The sequence below is a fragment of the Abrus precatorius genome, unplaced genomic scaffold (assembly GCF_003935025.1).
Source record: "Abrus precatorius isolate BTA unplaced genomic scaffold, Abrus_2018 Scaffold153, whole genome shotgun sequence".
NCBI lineage: Eukaryota > Viridiplantae > Streptophyta > Magnoliopsida > Fabales > Fabaceae > Abrus > Abrus precatorius.
Window position 1 is genome coordinate 1,154,591 of NW_020874351.1, and position 24,365 is coordinate 1,178,955.

General features: G+C 30.8%; 4 protein-coding genes across 7 annotated transcripts; 1 reads left to right on the forward strand and 3 right to left on the reverse strand.

The window, feature by feature from the left end:
* Window positions 1-888: 888 nt before the first annotated feature.
* LOC113857050 (probable protein phosphatase 2C 60) lies at window positions 889-23,848 on the reverse strand. 4 transcript variants are annotated; one of them, XR_003503171.1, is made up of 13 exons: window positions 23,642-23,785; window positions 23,012-23,128; window positions 22,471-22,561; window positions 22,307-22,363; window positions 21,303-21,411; window positions 20,652-20,805; window positions 19,733-19,858; window positions 19,193-19,316; window positions 18,992-19,068; window positions 18,713-18,765; window positions 18,519-18,573; window positions 17,843-18,407; window positions 889-900 (listed from the first exon to the last, which is right to left on the reverse strand). XR_003503171.1 is itself a non-coding variant. In XM_027488728.1 (12 exons), the coding sequence occupies exons 2-12, from the start codon at window positions 23,126-23,128 to the stop codon at window positions 18,201-18,203; spliced, it is 1,170 nt and encodes a 389-aa protein (XP_027344529.1). In that variant the 5' UTR covers window positions 23,642-23,785; the 3' UTR covers window positions 17,717-18,200. The 4 variants fall into 4 exon arrangements, 3 of the variants coding, with proteins under 3 accessions (XP_027344529.1, XP_027344530.1, XP_027344531.1); XM_027488728.1 differs by lacking the exon at window positions 889-900 and having other exon boundaries at window positions 17,717-18,407; XM_027488729.1 differs by lacking the exons at window positions 889-900; window positions 22,471-22,561 and having other exon boundaries at window positions 17,717-18,407; window positions 22,307-22,370; window positions 23,012-23,134; window positions 23,642-23,848.
* Window positions 5,594-6,538, reverse strand: LOC113857051 (lamin-like protein). The gene is made up of 2 exons (XM_027488731.1): window positions 6,346-6,538; window positions 5,594-6,059 (listed from the first exon to the last, which is right to left on the reverse strand). The coding sequence occupies exons 1-2, from the start codon at window positions 6,503-6,505 to the stop codon at window positions 5,722-5,724; spliced, it is 498 nt and encodes a 165-aa protein (XP_027344532.1). The 5' UTR covers window positions 6,506-6,538; the 3' UTR covers window positions 5,594-5,721.
* LOC113857053 lies at window positions 8,330-10,122 on the forward strand. The gene is made up of 2 exons (XM_027488734.1): window positions 8,330-8,527; window positions 9,829-10,122. Exons 1-2 carry the CDS (start codon window positions 8,368-8,370, stop codon window positions 9,918-9,920), a joined length of 252 nt encoding a protein of 83 aa, XP_027344535.1. The 5' UTR covers window positions 8,330-8,367; the 3' UTR covers window positions 9,921-10,122.
* On the reverse strand, window positions 10,321-13,001 carry LOC113857052 (chaperone protein dnaJ 8, chloroplastic-like). The gene is made up of 3 exons (XM_027488733.1): window positions 12,526-13,001; window positions 12,304-12,372; window positions 10,321-12,136 (listed from the first exon to the last, which is right to left on the reverse strand). The coding sequence occupies exons 1-3, from the start codon at window positions 12,733-12,735 to the stop codon at window positions 11,951-11,953; spliced, it is 465 nt and encodes a 154-aa protein (XP_027344534.1). The 5' UTR covers window positions 12,736-13,001; the 3' UTR covers window positions 10,321-11,950.
* Window positions 23,849-24,365: the final 517 nt, after the last annotated feature.

Here is a 24,365-nt window from a genome sequence, read left to right on the forward strand (position 1 = left end):
TAACAAAAAATCTTAAATTTAAAACCAAATTCGATCATATAAATCCATTTCAAATTGAACTTTTTAAAATATTGATCTAAAACTTGTCCCAATCCAACTTTTATAATGTTACGAAATGCCCACCCCTAATAAAAACTCATCGTTATTACATTATCATCATATATTTTATTATTTAAAAACTAATATTTGTAAAAAAAATTCAAAAAAATAATGATTGTGACAATGATGAACTCATCATCTAATAGAGAAAAATCATAGGACTAATTTTAATCATAGACACTAAATTTTAATAATTTTTTTAAGAATTAATTTCAAAAAATATTATTTTGTTAGGAATATATCTGTGTGTGTGTGATGTTATATTGTTAGGAATATATATTTGTGTGTGTGTCTCTCTCTCTCTTTGTTAAGCTTGTATTTTGGTATGCTTTTATAGTCTGTATATTAATTGTGCATATTAATATGAGAATGCTACAATTGAGTTTTTTTTTTTTGTACATTTTGAGCCCAAATTAATTGAAAAATAGGATTTTGCTATCGTCAACACGCATAGACCCTAACAGTCAGAGTTATTTGACCACCTACAGGATTTTGTGATGCTTGACATGAATGAGGATGATGGCATCTCAAACATCTTAAGGCAGACCCTTCTTAGTCACTGCAAGAGTCATCATAGACGTCCAAAAAGAAAAGCTCACCCTGAAGCTAGAGGATAAGGAATGTTTTTTTGAAGTTTTCAACTCTTTAAAGTATCATTCTAGCCAAGAATCGTACAACTTTGTAAATATTGTAGATGTTGTTTCTCCAACTTTAAATTCTGTGAAGCATGAAACGTCAAGAAGAAGGCCAAAAAAGAAGCAACCTATGGAGAAACAAAAGTTTAAACTATCTACTGATAAACTTCCATATTTGAAACTTAAAATTTTTCCTCTTTCTTTTAATTCTCCTATTGTTTCACCTCGTATGATTAATGTAACATATTTGTTTTTATAGTAATTATAATTGCATTGTTATGATAAATATACATGTGAAGGGATGTTAGAAGAATTTTAAAAGTGTTAGGACTGTAAGATTCTCGCTGTAGCGAGATAATTTTTGCTGCAGCGAGGATGTGTCGCTGTAATGAGGTAGGTCTCGTTGTAACGAGAATAAGACAGTGAAATTGGAATATTATGGAGCTTTCGCAATGTAGCGAGAAAAATGGATAAGATTGTCTCACCTACAGTGAGAAGTTCCGCTATAGCGAAAAGGGTCTCGTTGTAGCGAAGATCCCTCGCTATAGCAAAAAATGCAAAAAAAAAAAAGTATAATTTTATTTGATATTTTTGTCGTAGCGAGAAAACCTCTCACTATAACAAGAAACAACTTGTTGTAGCATGGAGTATTACGAGTAATCTCTTGCTATAGCAGAAGTGCTCGCTGTAACGAGAATATCGTGATTCTGTAGGTATTTAAAGATTTTCCTGCATGAAAACTCGTTTCTCATTTTTATTTTACACTTTTCTTCAATTTTTCTCTGAAATCTCTCCTTCTTTACTCAAATTTAACCTCTCCAAATGCTGATTTTTCCTTGAATCAAGGACTGGACATTAGTTTTAAGCAATTTTGAGTAAGTTTCTCTGAGTTAAATCTCATTTTCATCGTTTGTTTTCCTTTGAATCTTATTCTCAAGGAAGGTTTTGTGATTGTTTACAGAAAGTTTTTGTTTTTGAATGATTTTCATCATCAACACTTTTCTAAAACTTCAGTATAAGGTAAGAGGAACTTTATTTTATCAGTATATTACAAGTTGTGTGTTGAGCTCATCTGAGCTTTATCTCATAATACTATATAATGATATGTATGTGTTTGATTAACTATTATGTGTTTGTGAGATAAGAGAAACGTGATATCTTAACTAAATAACTTCATTAATAATTTCTGAACATGTTAAGTGTAATATTATGATTATTAAAGTGAAAATGCTAATGTATTGTTGATATATGTTGAACAAAATGATAATAATATTAGAATGAATATTTTGATTGTTGGAGTCATATATTGATGTAATGAGTAATGTGAAAATTGTCTGAAAGTGCTCATCAGCATGATTTTGCGACTGGATATCTGGGGAAAACGTAAGGTTGTGAGCGACATTCACGTTTGTGTACATATTCTGTCTAAGAGCAAATGCGCCACATGACTTTACACTCGTTTCTTGACTAGACTCTTGGCTATGCCTTTGCTAAGGGGTCCATTATTATATACATTGTATCCGTGTGCATGGGCTAACTGACGACTGTTTACATGATTGAGTAAGACATCGAGAACTGATGGAGGCATCGAACGATTGCGATCACAGTGCACTGAAAGTGCGTGTTTAGAAATGAAAATGATGAAAGTGTGATGAGATTGTGTGAACATGCATGTTAGCATGAGAATGGCTAATATGTGGTATGAATTGATATTTAATTGTACAATTATAATATTGTTATGATATCTCTATATTGTATTTGAAACCCTACAGGTAGTAAAGATAACGACACGTCCCATGCGGATTAGTGTAGTATATGTCCATGATAGTAGTAGATTAAATTATGTTTTTAGAGAATATAGACATGTAATACATTTGGATTTTAGAGTGTATTTTGAGGAGGATCAGGAATGTCCATTAGGAGTAACCTATAATTATGCAGTTCCTTTTGATTTTTTCATAAGTGGTCAAATTCACCTGTCTCTTAGTTTTCATCTATATCAAAAAATAGAAAGGCCTTATCGGATCATGAATAATGTATTTACTTATCATGATCATGATTTGCTAGGAAGGCCTAATAGCTATACATTTGAGAGATTTCTTAGTATAGAAATGGTGGTGGACTTTGGTGACACCTACCTTGATGAGAATGATGAATTAACCGCTGAAGACTTAACGGAAATTAAGAGATGACATGATATAGACGAATATGTGGGATGAATATGAATTGTTGTATATTTTGGAATATGTTAAATGAAACGTTTGTAAATGTAATATTCCATCTTATAACTGAAACTCAGAGTATATTAATATAGATTTATAGTATATTTATGCAATTATTTCAAATTTTTATGATTCTACACGTGACTTTATTAATGTAAATATTTTATTTTAGTAAATTTTAATTATTTGGCTGATGAAAGTTTAGTAATTCCTTATAACTGTTCATAAAATTACATATTTGAAATCAAGAAATATGGGGTGTTACAATTAAACCTTCAATGCGATAGGAGTTATGAAGGAGAAGTTGCTAAGATGACAACTACATATCAAGAAGTGAGTTACATATGAGACTCATATCTTCTTTCCACCATAACCCAACATAATCATCAGGCTCATAACGTTAAACAACCGCTCAAAGGCCTTTATTTTCATTTTATTTCCTTTTATTTATTTTTATTTTATTTTTACCTTTTTTTAGGATAAAGAATAAGTATACTAAAAGCTTGAAGGAGACGAGTTGATCATTACTGTACACATACTGTGAACTTTGATTCATAAGAATGCACATGCATGTAGTCATAGTTGCAAAAAAAGTTCTACTTTATAAGCATGGGCGTCCATATGGCCTTGCATGACCGTGCTGCTCTCCTAGAAGATTGTTGCGCCCAAAGAATCATAATTGTGACTCTCAAATAGGCAATTTTTTCAGACTTATCAAAGAGTCTCTCTCCTTTTGATTTTTTTAATTGGTCTCTTTGCATGCATTCAATTCTTCCAAATATTGAAGATAATATTTTACTTTAAGTATGAAAGAGTTCTCAGTATTATAATTGTTATTGAATATTTTTAAGTAGATGTCTGTACTCTTTATCATGATAATTTAAAACTTTTTCTCCCAAACAATTCAATTTTCTCTTATAGAAGAGCATGTTAAGTGATTATTATTGGAGTAAGATTTTCATTTGGAAACTAATAATTAATTAAGTTTTCTACTTTTTTGCTTTACATTAAAATTGAACTCACAAATGTGAGTTTTGAGCCTTAAAAGGAGATTTTTATCCTAGTGTAATTCATTGTACCTCTTTCTTCGTTGCTTTGTGACATTATTTCCTTAGAATTTGTGCTCTAAAACTTGACTTGTAACCGACTTAAAACTACTCTTTTTTATTGCATGTTTTAATATGATTGATGCATAATAGAATTTTTATTTTTGGCCATCATGATCTAAAATACAACTAGTTGTCCACTTTGAGTTTTATTAATTTTTCTTGGTCCTTTGCATTAAAATTATATAATATTTTATTGACTTTAAGTTTATGAATGGAACAATTGAATTGTGAGTTATTAAATTATTTGATAAATTCTTCTTAACATTCATACGTACAAAAAGAAAAAAATATGTGCAAATAAATAAAATAAAATAAAAAAAGAGAAGAAAATGGGTTACAAATATTAATAATAGTACTTATGTAAAAATATTTAATTTTATTTTTATTATAATATTTTTAGGAAAAAAAATTTATACTTTCACTGGGAAAATGCTTGTTAAACAGAAAATCATATATACTTTCGTTAATAATGGAGATTTTTTTTTGTTACTTAGATAGATTCGTTCTAATCCGTACAGCAGATGTTACATGCTCCTAAAATATTGCATTCGATGACATTTATTATAAGTTCTTGTAAATTAATTAATATAATGACACAAATTCGATTTTTATGGTTGCAAGTTCTTTTTAATTTGACAAGTGAATCATTTTTCAATTCTTTGACGTACTTCTAAGAACAAGATTTTTGTTTTTCAAGAATAAGAATTTATGCTTTTAAGTGAAAGTAGAACACACGTTGCACGAAAATGATTTTTTTTATTTCCTTTAAAAAAATTATAATAGTTTTAATGATTGAATAATAAATAAATAAATAAATTGAGAAAACAATAAAAAAAAAAAGAGGGAAAGAGATGTTTTTATAATTGTTTATATTTAATCTAATATTTTATAAAAATGAAAAGAGAAGAAACTAAAATTCACCCTCACTTAGTCTTAGTTTCCTACAGAAGTAAATAAATTTAGAAAAAAATATTTTTTTTTACATTAAAAATTATTCTGAATTTAATAATTTTATTAAAAAAATATTTATTTTCTCCCATTTCTTATAAAAATAAAATAAAATATCCCTCCACAGTGTTAAAAATCCCCCTCTCCTCTTTTGTGAGTCCATTGATAAGCTATTTTCAAAATTCATCCAACTTGATCAAAATGCCAATCTCCTAACATGTAGCATTAAGCAGTAGTTGAGACTTAAGAATAAAAATTTGGAAACTCTGGCAATGCAAATCAAACATTCATATTCATATCAAATTATGATAAAGTGGAACTATGCCACATTACCCACTTGAGCCATAAATGGTATGGGTAAGCAGCATATATTGCACACAAATCCTGTCTACTTGTTTTTCACTGAAATTTAAGAATAATCTGCTATTATCCACTTCAATGAATACAATATCAAAGTCCTACATTTGGATATTTTCTTTGCTTTGCAACTGAATCGACATTAACACAATCATAGCCTGAATTGAAAAAGGAAACCTCCATACACCACAGAGGAACAGTTAACTTTAATAGATGAGGACGAGCTAGAGGCACAAATTCAGTTGGGAGTGTGAATCCAAAACAAACATGAAGTTTCATAAGACACACACAGTAACAAATTAGAATTTAGAGGAAAGTAGAAAAAGAATGAGCAATTATGCTCTACAGTTGCTAGATCCAAACAAATCCAAACCAAACTAAAACAAAAGAAAGCACTAGAGAGTTGAGTCCCCTCTCCAAGAGCACAGAAGAAGCAGAATTTTTGGTTGAATGTTGAGCAGCAATAGCAGCAGTAGGAGGAGGAGGAAGAGGATGGACAAGGACAGAGACCTTCATCCCATTGAAGCATTGCCCATTCCCACAAATGAAGTAATATCTCTTAGCCTTATTTAGGGGTATGAAATCCTTCCCACTACTCCAATTCCCCACAGCACCTTCTGTAGTGCAGTTATCATACCCAGTTTGGTTCACCTCAAACACATTGTATTGATTCTTTTGGTACCTGAATGCTGTTAAAAACAAGCAAGACAAAAAGAAAGAACAAGTTTTAGTTCTTGGTAACACAAGTGAGAAAAAAGCTCATTTTTTCAAACAATAACCAAGAATGTTCAAGAACAATATTTCAGCATCTGCTGCTATCCCACTCATTCTGTGTGTGTTCTGTTTTATGGAAAAAAGGGTAAGTAACTAAGCATAACAAGAGTAGAAAGTATGTTGCGTTCAGATCTGTAATGATAAAGGAAGGATCTAACATAACTAGCTATAAAGGTAGATTTGAGAAAGAGAGAGACTAACAGATAAGGTCTCCAGCATAGAAAGTGTGGTTGTTGGCCCAAAGAGTGTAGTTCATGCCAGGGTTCCACCCACGATTGGCACCCACAATGTGATCGGTGGCGGTAACAACGGCGGGGATGAGTAGGAAGAGGGCACATATGAGGTGGGATGAAGCCACCATCTTTTTTCCTTTCTTACTATGTGTTGTGTTCAATTTGTGTGGCGCATGTACACTTCGAACTGGACTTGCTAGCTGGTAAGTATGGGAACAGACCACAAATTATTGCAGTAGGGTCCAAGAAAGTTGGACAACGTTGGTGGCTTGTCTAGTTGTCTTGCTGCCCGTACACATTTGCAATTTCAAACTGCTATTCATACTGCATCCTTCATTTTTCTTTAATTTCAATTTCAAACCTACTTATATTCAATTTAGGGACTTGGGGCAGTTTTTTACATTTTTTATACTTTGTTTGGAACAGAGAAATGAGATGATGAAGTTGAATAGAATTAAAGTGGTGTTTGGATGAATTAAAAATGTAATATATTTAGAAGAACTTTTTAATCTGTACAAGCTGGAACCCTCTGAAAAGCTACCCCATAGTGTTGAAGGGTGTTGATGGCAAATATGGAATTCAAAATTTAGACCTTTATCTTTACTCTATTTCATGCCCCTTGGAAAGGATACAAATGGAAAGACCCTAAATAGCAATTTCTATCTGTCGTTTCAGCCCAACCAAATCGATGAAATGGGTTGAAATCTTGAAATTGTTGTCTCTTACTCTTAAATGTTACTGAGTGCACACCATTTCAACCTAATCAGACAAAGTATAACTTCCTAAATTACACTTAAAGGTAGGTTTGAGAGGAAATTTTTAGAGAAAGAGAGAGGAGAACTTATTTTTAATTTTAAATTAAAAAATTATATATTATTTATTATGATAAATATATTATTAATATGTTAAATTTTTGTTAATATATTAATTTATATTTTTATTTTTAAAAAAGATTAATTTTAAATATAGTTATTTAAAATATAAATTTATGCTCTCCTCTCTCCTTCTTTTCAAAACTACCCTTTCCAAACAATCCTTAAAAATCTTTTATATCAACTAATAAAATTAAAAGGTTTATTAATTCAGAAATTTTTTTATTAAAGTAAATTTGTCCCTGATTAACCACCAAATGCATGAATTAATTATTATGTAATTATTTAAGCTTAATTAGTAATTATAAGTTATCTTAAAAATATAACTACATTAAATTCATGCCTATAATAATTTTATCCACTTCAAATAGGATTCTCACACGATTTATCCATAGTTAAAAATAATAATATTTTCAAATCCTATAAAAAAAATGTGTGAAGTATACATAAAAAAGAAAGAGAATGACAAAAAGAAAATAAAAAAAATGAAGACTTTCTATAGGAAGGTATAAAAAGTAAAAGAAATGAATATAAATATAACAAAAAAAGAAAATATTTAAAAAAATCAAAGATGTTAATTTAAATATATTATATTTTTAGCTCATCAAAATTTAAATAAATGCATTCTTATTTAAAAAAACGACTCCTTATTACACTTTGGTATCTTTGATTTAAAAGAAAAAGGGTGTGCTGAAACAGTGATTAGGAAGTAGAAGAGTAAGTATAATTAGTATAAGAAATAAATAAAAGATAAAAAGAAATTGTGAGATCCACGCATGCTATTTTTCTTCAAAATTATTGAGATAGGGAATGAAGAGATAATATATATTTATTCATTTTTAAGTAAATCCCTCACAACTTATTTCTTATTCTCTTCCTTTTAATTTTTTTTATTAGGGACACATTTGTTTGTTTGAAAACAAAAGTCACTTTCTTTTAGATTTTTTTTCATTTCAAATAATTTAAAAAAATCATTTTCTAACCACTTTCTTTTTATTTTTTTCATTTTCATTTCCAAACCAAAGTGTAAACATTGTTTACTTTCTTTCATATCCTGAAGTTTTCTTTCTTTTTATTAGGGCTGGTTTTGGTTAGCAGCGTGGTGAAGTGAAGGAAAGATGAGCAGCGACACAAAAGGGAACAACGGTGGCAACGTTGGAGGAGGATTCAGGTCAAGATTGAATCACTATCTCTATAGCGGTGACAAAAAACACGTTTTCATTGGCTTAACTCTCATCACTGCTGTTTTTACCATCCCATGGTTCCTTATGAATAGGGGTCAGTTTCCTTTTTATTTTTCTCTTTCAAAATTACTTCTAATTTTCTTTTATTATGAATTTCCCTTAAATTTTAATTTTATATTGCTGCCAAAGTTCCCATCTTTGCATTCACATCACCAATGGGTTGTTTCTTTCACTGATGATGGTTTTCTTCAGATTTGAACTTGTAACATAGCATTTTCAATTTGCAAAATTTTCCCTTTGTTGGATGAAGTTTCGAAGTATGATTAGGGATTTGTCTTGGATGGATGGGTCAAAATTGAAAAAGGAAAAGCTAAAATATCTTTAATTCAATTGAACTTGATGAGGCTAGTGGCTCGCATTTTATCTGTTCGTATGTATGCTGATTAGGAGTAGTACTCACATATAAGATGCTTACTTTGAGAGAACGTGTGCTTAGTGTCTCGAATCTCTTGCTTTACCAAAGTGGTTGCATATGTTTGTATTTGTGTTCTAAGAATAGATGTACCCTTTTGTTACATAAATGAGACCTAAAATTCAGTGAAATTAGTTAGACTTTGTTCAGGAATGGACTTTTGCCCAGCACTTAATGGAGGGATATTGTTAGCACCCTGTCTAGGATTCATGAGTGAATGAAGTTCTGTCATACCTGCATGCTTTTACCAATTTTCGAGTTGAGATTTTGATGGGATTGCTCAATTTTTCTCTCTCTCTCTCCCCATGGGTTAGAAAGAAAGTCTAAGACCTCCCTCTGGTCTGGGGAAAGATAATATAAAGTGGAGGCAAAATAAATTTCATGTCATTAGCTCTTCTCTCTTTCTCGCATCCTTTTTTTGTTGCAATGAAAATTTGTCTATTGAACAAGAGTTGGATGCTGCAGTGGCATACAAGCTGCACTCCTTGGGGGGAGAACCAAAGTTCAGATCCTGGGAAAGGCAATTGTTAGAAGGGTCTTCTAATCATAAAATTGTCTGAGGGATGATTAGTCTCACTTCAGTGTTTTCAGGGATACCCTGGTCAAAGCCAAAAAAAGTGTCAAAGACATATACCTTTCATCCACATTCTATGACATGACCATAAAACTGTCCTGATCATAATGCACTTCACCCATGGTGATATTTATTGTATGGTTTTACCGTTTGAAATCGAGAAACAAAATTAGAATTCTAAAATAATCTTTGCTGTACCCTTCAATGATGTTTTCTTTTGGATTGGTTTCTTTTGATTATCACATGTAGATCATTCAGAATGATTTTATATTTAGATAGTTCTTATATATCTCCACTCCAGTGCCTCCATTTAAATACTTAATCAGTTGAGCTTGTTGTTTCCTTTCAGGAACCAAACACCAGTCTCATCAAGATTACTTGGAAAAAGCTGACAAAGCAAGGAGCCAAAGACTCTCATCCAGTTCTGCTTCTGCCAAATGATCTTCACATCATAGTTTTCCAGTAACACTGAATTAAAAGGCATTGAATGAATGTTTATCGGATGTCCTTTTGTCTCTAGTTTTATTCTTTGAGATGGAGGTCTATTATCCTTTTCCCATTGTCCTGTACGTTAAATTGGTCCTTTTCATTTTTTTTAAACTAATGATGTATAATAAATTTTGCCTATATAATAAATTTGGTTAGATATGTTTTGGCCGTTTACAGTACAGTAACTGGATAGGCCAGATGAGTCAGTAATTTTAAAAAGAAAACTAGTTTTTAATCAAATAAATAATTCTCTTATAAATTTAAAATGTTAAACAAATTTAGCAAATATTGTGAATTGAAGTATAGTTACAAAAAAAAATTATCTTCATTCTGTTTCCCATTTTTCTGTTGCCGTGGCCATTGTCATTTATTGACCTTGTCGCTTTTCAACCTGTTACTTGTTCGGTTTACAAGCAAAATCAATTTCATGTGTCATAATACATGTTTTAATGTAAAATTTATGAATTGGATTAATGGTTCAAAACTAATTCAATAAAATTTAAGACGTTTGGAAACTTAATTTTGTTCAGCGTAGTCGTTACTTTTCAACATTTCAACAAAGTAGGATAACCCAGCTTTTCACCTAGATAGAATTTGTCAAATTTGTTCGGCCTTTTAGTTATTAAAAATTAAAAAAAATGGTATAGTTAAGTATGAAGAACAGCCAACTTTACTCCAGCAACGGGTACTCTGATGAGTTCATAATTTGGTGCTCTTCAATGGATGTTTTTTTTGGTCAACAGTGCTCTTTAATGTTTAACAACTGCTGCTTGTGTTACATTTTTGGGCTGTTTTTCAAAGAGCAACTACCGATAGAATTGGGTTAATAAAAAACTTGGTTTATTTTTATCTTGGATGATGATATGATGTTGTTAGTAGAGCATTAGAGCTCAAAAAACAATTCAAAATCTACTTAATTTTAGGAGTTTCCATTGGGCAATTATGTGTAATAATTATTAAAAAAACGCAAACATAAAGCGCCATGTTAAAATAGCTTGTTCAAAATCTAACTAGGTTTTTAATCTTTTTCTTTTTTTTGGGTCATTGGCTTTAGTCTTTAAATTCCAAATAATACAGGCTTAGGCAAGCTCTACGTCAATGGTGGATCATGAAAGAGGCCCAGGTTGGGTTGCAGGTACACCCCAAATTTGGGGTTCTTCCACATGGGAATACGAGCTGCAAAACGACTATCATTTTTGTCGTTTTTGGTGGACATAAACTCTGTAAACGTTATCACGAGCCCCAACCAAAGTAAAATTGGCACCGCTTAGCTCACTGCCATCATGACAGAAGAAAAACACTTCCTTACTGCCATTCATTTACATTGGACTGTAATTTTAAGACATTATGAGTGTAGAAATTTAGCTAATTAGAAATTAGCTTGAACATATTTTAAAAGTAGTTATTATAAAAAATTAGATTATGTGACAGCCCATAATTAAATAACTAAAAAAACTTTGCACTGTAAATATATTCTAATTACATTCTGTATATTGTTTACATTATACAAAAGTATGGAACTCTTTCTAACTATAAATGAACATCACCTCGATACCAACTGAAGATAGATCAGAAAATCTTTAATCTTTCAGTTTCGGTGTATACAAAATAAATAAAAAATTGAATAATGTTTTGGGAAAATAATATTTATTGGCACTTTATTATTTGGAAGAAATGAATGATGGATTTAGGGAGTGACGCGTCACAAGCAATGACCTGATACCCTTTCAATTTGGATAGAGATAAATATGCGGAAATAATGCACACTATCCATGCTATCAACTTCTTGTATTTTTCATTATTATTAATATAAGATAGAAGCTTTACATTTATCCTTAAGGATCATTAACAAGTCATTTCCTCATCCTCAATTATGCAGAGGAGACTTTACATTCACTTGGACTATATACAAAGTAGGTGTAGACCCACTTTAATCATGATTTGAAGACTAATTATTAACAAATTATATTTTAAAATAAAAATCAAATGTAAGGATTAATATGAGATGAGTAGTCACGAATTCCTGCTCCTTCCCAACCCATCCACTCCTCCCACATGTCCCAATCTGGATCGTTCATTCCCCTCAGTGGTTCATCAACGACTTTATCATATGCTGCCTCGTACAATTCTACAGCATCTGATTCTCCTCTCAAATTGGCCATCACAATCTGCACTCCAATCAGAAACATTGAAATCAAAATTAGGTAAGGCTGTGTTTGGAAGCTTAAATAAATATAAAAACTATGGCCTCAACATGGCTCTAAAAAATATTGCTTTTGTTGCTGTTGAACAATCGGAACTGATTAAGCAAAAATTAAGATAAAGGATAACGCACATCATAAGCCTCGTTGATTTGGTGAAACTGCACCCCACAATTGCTCCCTCTGCACACATCTGGATGGTACTGAAGCACAACAGATAACAAATAATTAGTATTTCTATAGAGAATAACCCAATCACCAGACATCAGTTATTAAAGAAAAGTGGTTTTTTTAAGACCATAACTTCGGGATAAATAAACATCTATCCCTAAGTCAGAACAGGTTGGGAATCAAACCTGCAAAGCAAGCTGTCTGAAAGCCTTCCTAACTTCAGATTCAGAGGCACCTGGTTGTATTCTTAAGGTCTTATAAGGATCCATCACAGAAGTAGAAGAGCAACAAATCCGAGCTTTGTCCATCTTGGTTTGCTTCATTTCCCTGCCTTTGAACTTCATCCAAGAGGCTGAACCATTACCACCAACAATCCCAGTAGCAGCAGCAGCCATTGTTCAATAAAGTCGTAATCTCCCAACCCAGAAATATCAAAAACGCGAATTCACAACGACCCAGAAAGCCTTTGGCTATAAATAATGAAAATTTGATCTTTTTTATGAAGGAAGATTTTGTTTAGGATGGATCAATGCGCACGGCAAGTTGATTTGATGGGGAATCTGTCGGAACCCTAAATAGTGGGTTTGTTTTCCTTATTTTTAAAAATGAAGGTCAATTATTGTTCGAATAGAGCAAAGGGTACGCAATTATGCTGGACACTAACAATGGAATGAAAGGAAAGAGATTTATATAGAAAAACAATTAGTGGTGAAAGGGAAGAATCCGAGGTGGAGCATTCACGGTTCTTATCCATTGAATCAAGGAGTGACGTGGATTTACGCATTTAGTGCAAAAGGACACATTGGGACCGGAAAGGAGAAGGAAGAAAAAAAAACCTGCTGAAAAAGAGAGAGATTCTTGGGTTTATCTTATTTGTTTTTTTTTTTTTAGCTTTTACTTGGTCTTAATTGAAGACTATTTTGTTTTGGTTTGTTCCTAACTTGAGGCATATTGTTGTGGGAGTGGAATATCCCTTCCAACTATGATAGAATACGATCCTTCAGCCCTTCAACTTATCTTAAATTCTTTCTTATGACAGCAAATTTTGGTATTTCATGCTGCCTAAACATGGATGACAATTGTTTCCGGTGGAGATTAAGGGGGATCACAGAATCTTCAAAGTGCTGGTAGTTCATTTAATATAATCATTCATAACATAATAAAGAGTGAATAATAGTTCACTTGATTGCTAAAAAGGTCTTTTAGAAATCTCAATTTTAGTCCTTGGTTAATTTTTTTTGGTGTCGGGGTTCTATTAGTATTGCACCCTTCAGTCTCGTTAGTCATCATTACCATAAGAAATAATAATAATAATAAATAAAAAAAAAACATTAGCTTCCATTGCTAATGGAGACAACCAATGTTACCATGTCACTATATAGTTTTTGATCGAAACTAAGTTGTTTCGAGGACCATGCTAAAAAATTTCCCAACATGGACATGCAGGTTACCATTGCATTGAGGGACTGTTGTGCAAATGAAATTTTGCTTAAATTTTAGTTATTAATTTTTTTTAAAAAAATAACCCATAAAATATAATATATAACAATAGATTAATTTTTTATTCAAATTTATGTAATTTAATGTAATATTTCGAATCAGTGTTCTAATAAATATAACATTATTAAATATTCAGACAAAAATTTGAATAAAACTGTCTTAAATAGATGAATTTTAGAAGATTTTGAGATGCTCAATCAACTGTCACAATTCAATGGACCATCAGTGCTGCAAATATTATTTCCACCATAAAACGAAGGAAATTGTTCTATTCAGCGTCTCAATTTTAAAAAGTAAAAACTCAACAAAAATGGAGGTCAAAATGTTTTTTTTAATAATATAGAGGCAGAGAATGAAATCTCATTTTTTTAATTAAAAAATAACATCCTATAATAACTTTTTAATTAATTGACAGAGTAAAAGTATTCATATTAATTGACTAAAACTTTAAACTTTTCTTTCTTAACACGTATGTTTTATTATATTTAATCCGTTTATTTTTAAAATATCTTTCTCTCAATTTTATTTTAATTTATATTTAAAAGTTATTGTTTTAAAAAATACTTCTTCATTTTCATTATTCATTCGCGGCTATTAAAGAAAGGGATATCGTTTCTCATTTTGTGAAAATTATTTCAAAAAATCTTAAACTTAAATATATTTAATATAAAAAATTATTATTGATAGTAAAAATATTTAATTTTTAAATTTGTAAAATTTATAAAATTTTAAAAGAATCATTTAATTTTTTTTAATTTCTTACTTAAAAACTATTTTCACTAAATAACACTTAAATAGTGCATGCATCTTATAATAAAAAAATGCATGCATCTTTTAGAAATGAAAATTGTGATTAATTTTGTAATTGAAATTTTAAGGACAATATTATTTTAGTTAATTTGCGCGAAAAGGGTGTGGAAATGGGGAAAGTATGGGCGAAGAAGTGAAAGAAATAACGAAACTTGGACGTGTCGACTTTGATGCGGCGTATGTATGGAAAAGGTTTATGACAGAGAACCAACAAATAACCAAAACCAGGGGCCCATCCCATCATGTTTTTTAGTTATTATTATTTAAATTTAATAAAAAATACATTAAATATTATTACAAAATATTAAAGTAGAATTTTAACTAAAAATAATCCTTAAAATAATTAAATTATCTGCGCTTATATATTTGATAAAATTTACTGCATCTTTGTAATTAAAAATTTTGATTTTTTTTACACGTTAAGTAATTTTAATTGTTAATTTTATTTTTTAAATAATAAAATTAGTGATTTAATAAAAATATTAATATTTTTTATTTTTAAGATATTAAAAAATTTAAACTATTAATTTAAAAAATATAAAATATCCTCTTAAATTTATAAGTACTACATTAAATATTTATATTTTTTTATCTCACGTTAATTTTTTTATCCTTTTTTAAGTAAATATTAAGTTTTTAATTTTTTTATCTAAATTACAACTAATTTTAATTAAAAATAAATCTATTTAAATTGGGTAGTAGTCAATTTTTTTTTCTTACCTTGAATTGAATGAAACGTTGTCTTCTTCGCTAAATATTTTTAATAGAAAAATGTAAAAAAAAAACAATGATAGAACCGTAAAAGGGCAGGATTGTATATGAACAATAGCCTCAGAAAGTGGATAAGGGGCCCTAGTGATCAGACACGTGGCGCACATGCGACCATGATAGCATCAAAATCGATGCTCTGTTCCAAAGATCGGATGGTCCACGTTGCTTATGTGTCTACTCGTTGTTCTTATCTGTTATTAATATATTGTACAGTGAGTGTTTAGAACATTTACATTCATAATTTGTTTTATTTATTTTTAAATGATCAAAGTGTTACAATTCTTGGATCAGATATATTTTATCCAATTGTTTATTAAACTACATATATATATATATATATATATATATGATTTAATTAATTATTTTATATTTTAGTTTTCAAAAAATAACAGTTCTTTAAAAAAAGTTTAATTGTACTTTTTCAATTTTGAATATATTTTATTTTTATTTGAAAATTATAATGATTTTTTAAAAGCACACAATTTTTAATATGTGAGTAGTATATAAATTATATTTTTCAGTGTATTTTCTTTGTATTTAGCTAAATATTTTCTCTAACCTACATATCTATCTTTAAAAAAGTAAAACAAAAGGCTGTATTACATTTATAATCAATATTTTACTCTATTTTTATCTCAAACAATCTCAGAATTTAATTTTTATATGTAATATGAAATTGCTTATAACACGAGACGAATATATGTATATAAACATTTTTGTCGAATACTTTTCTTTTAATCATCTTTAACTTATCAAATAAGAGCAATTATATCCCTGAATGTTTATCATCAGAGAGTACAGAAAAAGGCTAAAAATCATAAAATGGAGATAAGCTGCATTGTTTTTTATATGTGATCATGTTCATTTGATAAAATATAGTAAGAATATACTTCTGTAGATGTTAAAGTCATGTAGATTTGTCACTTTTCTTTCTGAAATCTATTTGACTAATAAGGTATTGGCCAATGAAACGTCCTTCGCTGTCATTGTAACACGGCATTTAGTATTGGAATAAAGTACGATTAGCTTTCGTTTATATTTATTTAAGCAATCACTACATGTACTAAAATTAATTAAATCTTACTGATTATCTTTAACTAGTGTATTTGCAATATTTAAGTTTAAAAATAATTATACTTCTTAAAAGGCACAATTTTGTGAAATCTTATATTTATACGGGTTATGATTTTAAAAAGAATCAAAATATACTTCAATTTTATAAACATAATCTTTATTTTAGTAATAATAATTATTCAGTAAAAAAAATTAAAACTAAATATTTTCCCTAGTTAAAATGTTAAATTTGTAATAAATATTTTAAAAGTTATGAATAGAAAAGAATAAATCAAGAGTTTTGTTGAGTTTCTGTATATGAAATTGAAATTACAAAATATTTTATTTAGTTTGATATTATTGTTTTATTTTGATTATTGTAATATAAAAGTATAATATATACAGGTAAACAACCACCTTAACTTTTTGTTAGGTTCACTTTTTAATTTGATCCTTCAAAATTAACTTAACACTAACTTGTATATAAATTGATAAAATAAATATTAATTATATAATCTCAAAATACTACTATGAACATTTAATAGACTATCATTATTTACTCAAATAAGTTCGACTATCAAATTTAAAAGACTTACTAAATGACTGAGAGTCAAATATTTTAAATTTTACAAGCTTTAAAAAAAACTAGTCTGTTTGATTTAATATACTTGACGTGAGTTTAATAGCACGCCCTAAACAGGTTGTTTAACCTATTTCTATTCTTAGTTATAAAGATAAAGACAATAAAAAAAATTAAAAAACAAAAACAAACTTATGATATAGATATACATTATCGTTAAATTGTGGTATATAACCTTTAATTTAATGTTTAATTTTAATGATTTTTTTTGTATTTTAAATAAGTTTTTATAAGACTCGTGTTTGAAAATTGTAATTTTATTTCTAGAAGTTTGATGTTTTCCGCACTGAAAATTACCGTAGGGAAACAAATTTGCTGATATAATAGCTTGTTAAAGTGTTGATAAAGGTAATCGGGAGTATTCCGTGCAATATACATAGTCCGCTAAATATAGATAAAACATTAAAACATGTACAAAATTGATTTAATTAACTTTTTGGCGATAATAAAGATAAATAAAAATATTAAATTATTTTTTCTATGTTATAAAAATTAATTTGATCGATAGAAGATAATTTTTACTGATTGCTTGTAAAAGTTTCGTTATGCTTATTTTAATTGGAGAAAGTTAAGCATTTATCAAGAGAGTAATTGAACATTTATAACACCGTCAAGAGAATCACGGGTGCATCAACTGTAAAGGGGACCAGTCTTTGGAGTACAGAAACCAAAAAGATCACATTTTTTAAACTTTCGTACACACAACTAAATCCTTAAGGAACTTCTACTGATCATAGGTAATGAATATAGCTCCAGAAACCAGACACGTTCTTTTACGCATTATTTAGGTCAGTGAAAATATTGCATTGGTAAGTTTCCCAAAGGTGATTTTAGCCGTCCAGGTAACTGTCTATCAGCATGCTTGCTGAACCATTTTTTTTTCCTTCATATTTTAGACATCCACACTTTATGTACAAAGCCAATGATAGCCCCACGAAACAGCAGTTTCGTCACAAATTTACAATCCCCTATTGAGAATTAACATCCTGAAATCTGGATATAAAATAGTACCCAAGAACCTCTGCTCACCAATGCTTCAACATGCAGTAAGAAATTGAAGGCTATCAAGTCAGGACTGAAAATCTCTCACTTTGATCCTATTTTCTCTGAAACTCTATCAGCTTCAGCTGGTTGGGCAGATGACTGGGGCTGGGTCGTGACAGAAGCATCTGGGCTGGAAGGTTTCTTGAACTGAATCAAGATCATGGTCATGTTATCACATCCCTCACCCCCAGCTGTTGGTGCCAAGCACCTATCAAATACTTTCTCGCAAACCGCAGAAAGTTTATCCTCCTGCATAACAATGGTTTTATATAAACGATACAACGAGATTTTGCAATTACAACAATGTGAATGCCGTAGCCAAATTATTTTTCATCCGCAAGGTAAACATAGATAACTTACTGTCTTTAACTGTTGATGTATAAAGTCCACAAGCTGCTGGCTAGACATGCAATCCCTACACGCATAAGATGTTATATAAGAGTAGATTAATTATAAAGAGAATTGTAAAATTAAATAGGAATGTTTGTCATCTATATGAATTTGATAATAGCAATGGAGTTTCTAGAGAAAAATAAAGTAACCAAGTAACCTACCATATTCCATCACAAGCTATTACAAGAAATTCATCATCATCACAAAGCTCAACCTGTTGCAAAGAACATACATAAGTTAATTTAAATTGGAGCAAAAAGAAAACAACACCACAAAGGAACGTTTCACTTAAAAGTAAAGCCAGACAACATATAAGAAATTCGTATTAGACTTTTTCTAAACATTTTTTAAGTTCATCGAAAAATGAAAGAGGCCAAAAATACTCTTTCCACAAATATTAACTTCTCTATAAAATAAAATAATGCATAGACAATACTTACTGAATTTATGTCCGGATCAGCAGTCACAATCTGCTTTTCGGCAGGCAAAGTCTTGTTCTGCTTGAATTCCATATCTCCTGTAATAGAAAATAAATTATATTACGAATACTGGGGACTGGTGAAGGAAATAAAAAGCCTCGTTAACAACAAAAAATTCAGGAGAAAAATAAACCCTCTATAACATCTAAGAATTTCTATTACCAATTGCTCTAGCCAAGTTTAAACTTCCATTGACCCGTCCAACTTGGATGAAACCACCAGCTTTTAGAATCCTGTCTTTCTCAGCCTCGAGTTCAGGCTTGTGATCTTTAGACAAATTGTGTGCCTGCAAATAAAAATTCATTAAATAACTCTGAATACGAAAATAATCAAACAGTTCCTGTCCCATCAATTCATAGACATTAAATGCATGTTTAATTTAGCTTATTTTGAAAAATAAACACTTATTTTTTAACAGCCTTGTAAGAGAGTTTTTGAAAAATAAGTGGTTATTTTCCTAACAAAGAGCTAATTCAAACTGGAAGTAAAACTATATCTGCAGGTTTGGTTTAGCTTATTTTGAAAAAATAATCACTTATTTTTAACAGCCTTGTAAGAGAGTTTTTGAAAAATAAGTGGTTATTTTCCTAGAAAAGAGCTAATCAAAACAGGCACTAAAACTATACCTGCACCCTATAAGCTTATATTGCTTGTCACTAAAATTGGAGAAGATTAGAGAACTGCAAGAGAATGTAGGAATACCTGGCCCTTCCTTGATAACACACATCTAGAATCTCCAGCATTAGCAACAACAAGTTTGTTTCCTCGCATGACAGCCACACATGCTGTGCTTCCAGAGGTTGGTCCACTAAAATCAGAATGGGGTCCCTAATGTACAGCATAACACATTCTCAGTTCAAAACAAACCTTTCTACTGTAGAAGGATTGGAAGGGTATATGCCCCATGTCCAATCTTATAATCCGTGAGTCAGTGTATTTGGACAAAGATTTTATTGAGAAACAAAGATACATAGCTAGAGGATAAGGTTTTCTCAAAACGTCAAAAACTAAACATTATAATTTATAGTTGTAATTACTTAATCAGGAATCACCTTCTGTCACTGTCAAATATTCACATAGATCATATCATATTCCAAGAGTGGACTTTTAAGGGCTACATTTATTCATACATCACGCTATCACAGTGAACAAGAACCCCATGTATGATGTAGACAATTCACAAAACGTGAAACAAACTTGAAATAATGAAATTCAAACATACACAGGCAAAGTATCACCAGACGGTTTAAGAAAATGGTAATTGATAAGTGCTGTTTAGTTGGTCAGCAGTTCAAGCAAAGAAAGTTGTGCAAATAACTCATCAACACCAACACATGCCAGTGCAGTCAAATTATGTCGAAGTGCTATTTTTAATATTAAACTTGTATTTGACAAAAAAAAAGTAAATGCTAAAATACATCAATAAACATGCTTCACAGCTTGAGTCATTATGAACACAGCTTAGGAAAGCAAACTATAAGAGCTTCCAATATATTGACTATAAGCTTAAGTTTGATACATTGAAACCTTTCCCACATGCATGCATGTAAAATAATAAAATAAGTTAGAAAAACAAGCAGTGGTGGCACAAGAAAAACAAAATGTGCTTCTTATTTGTTACCTCCTCAAAAGCCCAATCATCAAAACGGTCATTGGCTTCACTACTCCTGGGAGACCATATAAAACCCTCTAGCATACCAGAAATCTTTTCTATTTTATCTCCCAAGACTGCTAATTCCCTCCACCCTCTTTGTCCACGCATCATCTCATCCATTCTGCCTCAATACAAAGGAAAATATTAAAAAAATAGGACAGAAACATCTTCACACATTGAAATGCATGTCACCTAAACACTTCTTTACTTGACAAATATTTTTGTTAAATCTTATTTTAAGATGATGTATTTGAGTAAATCTGGGCTACAAAAAAAATGAAGAGATAAAAAGAGAAGTTTTAAAATTTCTAATAACTCACAGGAAAAGAGGAAAATAGAGAGGAGAAGAAAGTGTTTTATAATTATTTGTAAGCGCCCATAACTTGGTTTCCAGCTTTATTTGTATCTTGAAGAGTGTATGATGCCAAATCTCCCCTGGGGCATATAAAATGGATAGATAAGGTAAAGAGGTTTGGAGCAACAGTTGAACATGTCATACCACAGGCTTGAGCCTAGGCCTAATTAACTTTTACAGATGAAGGACAACTACTCTATTATCCAATTCCCTGATTTTTATTGGCAACCAGTAAGATTGATGAAAATTCTAAACAAAATTACCTGAGGAAAGATTTCTGTAAAGATGTGCCCAAATCTCCAGCCAAATAAGCTTCACTCTTAAGCACCTGCTGGTGTAGATACTTGGCACAGAATTTTGAAACTGCTTTGCCTGCAGTTTTGAAATAGTTTCAAGGTTTATAAACGTCTCAAATCGCTCAAGTGTGCTATAATGAATACTAATTGAGTCTGGAATGGGCTAATAGTCTAACACAGATAAATGCACACCCAATCACCCACACATGCCCCCAAAAGGAGGATATTCCCCCTGTCCTTTAACATGGCTAGCAGAACAAAGTCCAACATAACCAAAAATAAAATCTAAGGGTGGAAAAAAGCAATCTAGACGTGAAGGACATTGGAAAGCATTTCTGTACATGCTCATATCTGACTTCAGGTGAATCTAATAAGATATAATATGCCAAAAAAGCTAAAGCTACAGGGATTATGTTTGTCAATAGGGTAAAGATATTGGACTTTTGAACCATATATAACATAACGGAAGCAATACGATTACAATGCAATTATTTGAAAAGAAAAAGAAAAAAAAATGCAGTATTTTATGTCCTATGACGTTTGAAAGAATTATAATTCATGTAATGCAGTTATTCACATTTTAAGTGACATTAAGTCAAGGGAAAAAACAAAGCAGATAAGATCTAAAAGAAAAACGAAAACCTGATCAGTAACACAATAAAGACGACAGTATGTTTAGTGATAAAAGCCACCCATGTAAAGGTGGGTTCCAAAGGAAACTTCAAAATGAAAGCATCAAGCTTCAAACAATGTCAAACATTTGCGATCCCATCTTCACTGCACTCAATTTCCAAAGCAATGAAATAAATTCCCCTTATTAAACAGTTTACAGGGATAACTCCAATGGCAGGAAACAGGTCAAAATTAATTTAAATAATGAACAAATCAGTAAAACTATTTCCTCACTGTCTTTGAAAATATATGGACACATTAAATAAATATTATTGAAAACCTAAAGATCTAATACTGACCTCCATGGCCATCATAAACACCAAAGTAAGACGTAGATTCGTCCAAATATGGATGAGCTGCATGCTGGCAAATAATGCAAAAGAATTAAAACTTGTATACACCATTGAATAATAGAATGTAATATAACAAAAGGCTACTGAAGTACAAAAGCATCAAGGTAGATCAAGCATCTGCATCATATGTATGTAGTTCACTTCCAAAGAGAAGTAATTTCTCATGTGTGTAAGAATGCTAGAGGAGGGAAATTTATCCCACCGAAAACATGAAAAACTAAGAGTTATATTTGCTCATTCAAATCAATAGCTGACAGAAATAATTTAAATTGAAGTGCCACAAATAAGCGATACCTATGCTATCTTCAATATAGCAGATTAACAATGAAAAAAAGTAATCTATAAGTGTCTTTGAACATAAGATTGTGCTCCTTCTACAACTTTCTCAGTCAATTGCACAGATACCAAAATTCCCAATCGACTACTCACTGTTATGTCAATATGTATGTCATACAGTCAATTTAGCTTAGGATTTTCCTCACACTTCGTTATAATGTAGAACTGGCAATAAACAATAACTTCCCTTGAGTACAACCAGAGCATTACACACCATATGACAAATAAACAGTAAGCAAGACACCTGTTGATAGCCACATACAAAACAAGTGGCAACACATGAAATAAGATGAATCAAAAGAAAAGAGTAGTTACAGCATCTTCCATTGAAGCACGCCAGCCCTGCATGGAAGACAAACCGTAGCGAAGCCTGTCGTTCTCACCATCGTCAGACGCCTTATCTGTTTTCGGGCTGCTGAGGTATATCCCCATCTCAAACTACAATCACACAAAACCAAAAAACCAGCATTGAATCACAAGAACACTACTCAGCACCATCACATCTGTGAAAGAAACGCCCGCTTCAATTTCGAATAACGCATTGAAAACAGATCAAATCTAACCATATTTATTAGCACGCGATGCAACTCTAAAGGAAACAATATATTCTCAAAAATAAATAAAACAATTGAACACAGAAAAAGTAATGCAATGTAATTATAAAAAAAAAAAGAAAAAAAAAAGAGCACGCATCAAAATCCAATGCATCACGATTAGTTACTAGTTAGAATGAAAAGTGCGAAAGTAACGAGTCAAACATGAAATCAATGTCCTAGTGCATCTAAACAATGAGGATCAAGCACAAGATAGAATTCAAAATGGAACAAATCCAACAATTGAAATAATAATAACAACCATAATCACAATCAGCAGAAGCAATAAGAAGCGCAGTGGATGAAAGAGGAAAGACGAAATTGATGAATAAGGGTTTGATGGAGTACTCACTCGTGTCCGTACAATGAAATCGGAAAGGGAGGGAGAGAGTGTGTGTTGTGTGTGCGTGCGAAGAGAGAGAGAGAGAGAGAGAGAGAGAGAGAGCGCAATGATCTATTTGTGTGGAAGGGAAGAAATAGAAACGATCCTTTCTTTCAGTTGCCTCTGATGGAGGAAAGTTGCTTTTCGTTAAACCAGCGGCTGCCACGCGCCTTTCATGTTACCACCTCTCTTTTTTATTTATTTATTTATTATATGTAACTTTGCTCGCCAAAAAACAAATTATTAGCTATTATTATAATGTAACTTTGAGAGGTGTGTTTTGTTTATCTTTAGAGAAAAGTGTTTGGTTTATCCTTGGAGTTTAAGAGTGCTATTAATAAAAATATTTTGTATATTAGGATGGGATGGGAATGAATAAACTACTCAAAGATCTAATTTCTTACATGCCGTGGGCAGTTTTAAAAAGTGAGATTAGTGCAAGTTGCCTTAAAACGTTATTGACGTTATGAGTTCAATCATTTTTAAATTTTGTTTGGTTCGCCGAATTTATTCCATTACCATGTTGATTTGTGCAAAGGAGAGATGTGAACCTAATAACCATATTTCAATGATTACAAATGTCCAAGGCATATCAAAATCTGTGGTTCAATAATAACAAACTAGAGAGGAAATTCGATCCATAAAATCAGATCACTTCAATAAGGAATTGACTATAAATGATGAAAATATGTTT

Excerpts from the sequence above, each read along its gene's own strand:
- LOC113857050 (XM_027488728.1), bottom strand. The coding sequence starts at position 23,128 with ATGGGGATATACCTCAGCAGCCCGAAAACAGATAAGGCGTCTGACGAT. Across the intron at positions 22,562-23,011 it reads GTGCTTCAATGGAAGATGCT|TGGGATAAATTTCCCTCCTC; the intron begins GTAACTACTCTT and ends TCATGTTTTCGG. Across the intron at positions 18,574-18,712 it reads ATAGCTTGTGATGGAATATG|GGATTGCATGTCTAGCCAGC; the intron begins GTAGGTTACTTG and ends TTATGCGTGTAG.
- LOC113857053 (XM_027488734.1), top strand. The coding sequence starts at position 8,368 with ATGAGCAGCGACACAAAAGGGAACAACGGTGGCAACGTTGGAGGAGGA. Across the intron at positions 8,528-9,828 it reads ATGGTTCCTTATGAATAGGG|GAACCAAACACCAGTCTCAT; the intron begins GTCAGTTTCCTT and ends GTTTCCTTTCAG.
- LOC113857051 (XM_027488731.1), bottom strand. The coding sequence starts at position 6,505 with ATGGTGGCTTCATCCCACCTCATATGTGCCCTCTTCCTACTCATCCCC. Across the intron at positions 6,060-6,345 it reads CTATGCTGGAGACCTTATCT|CATTCAGGTACCAAAAGAAT; the intron begins GTTAGTCTCTCT and ends TGTTTTTAACAG.
- LOC113857052 (XM_027488733.1), bottom strand. The coding sequence starts at position 12,735 with ATGGCTGCTGCTGCTACTGGGATTGTTGGTGGTAATGGTTCAGCCTCT. Across the intron at positions 12,373-12,525 it reads TCAGACAGCTTGCTTTGCAG|TACCATCCAGATGTGTGCAG; the intron begins GTTTGATTCCCA and ends GTTGTGCTTCAG. Across the intron at positions 12,137-12,303 it reads AAATCAACGAGGCTTATGAT|ATTGTGATGGCCAATTTGAG; the intron begins GTGCGTTATCCT and ends ATTGGAGTGCAG.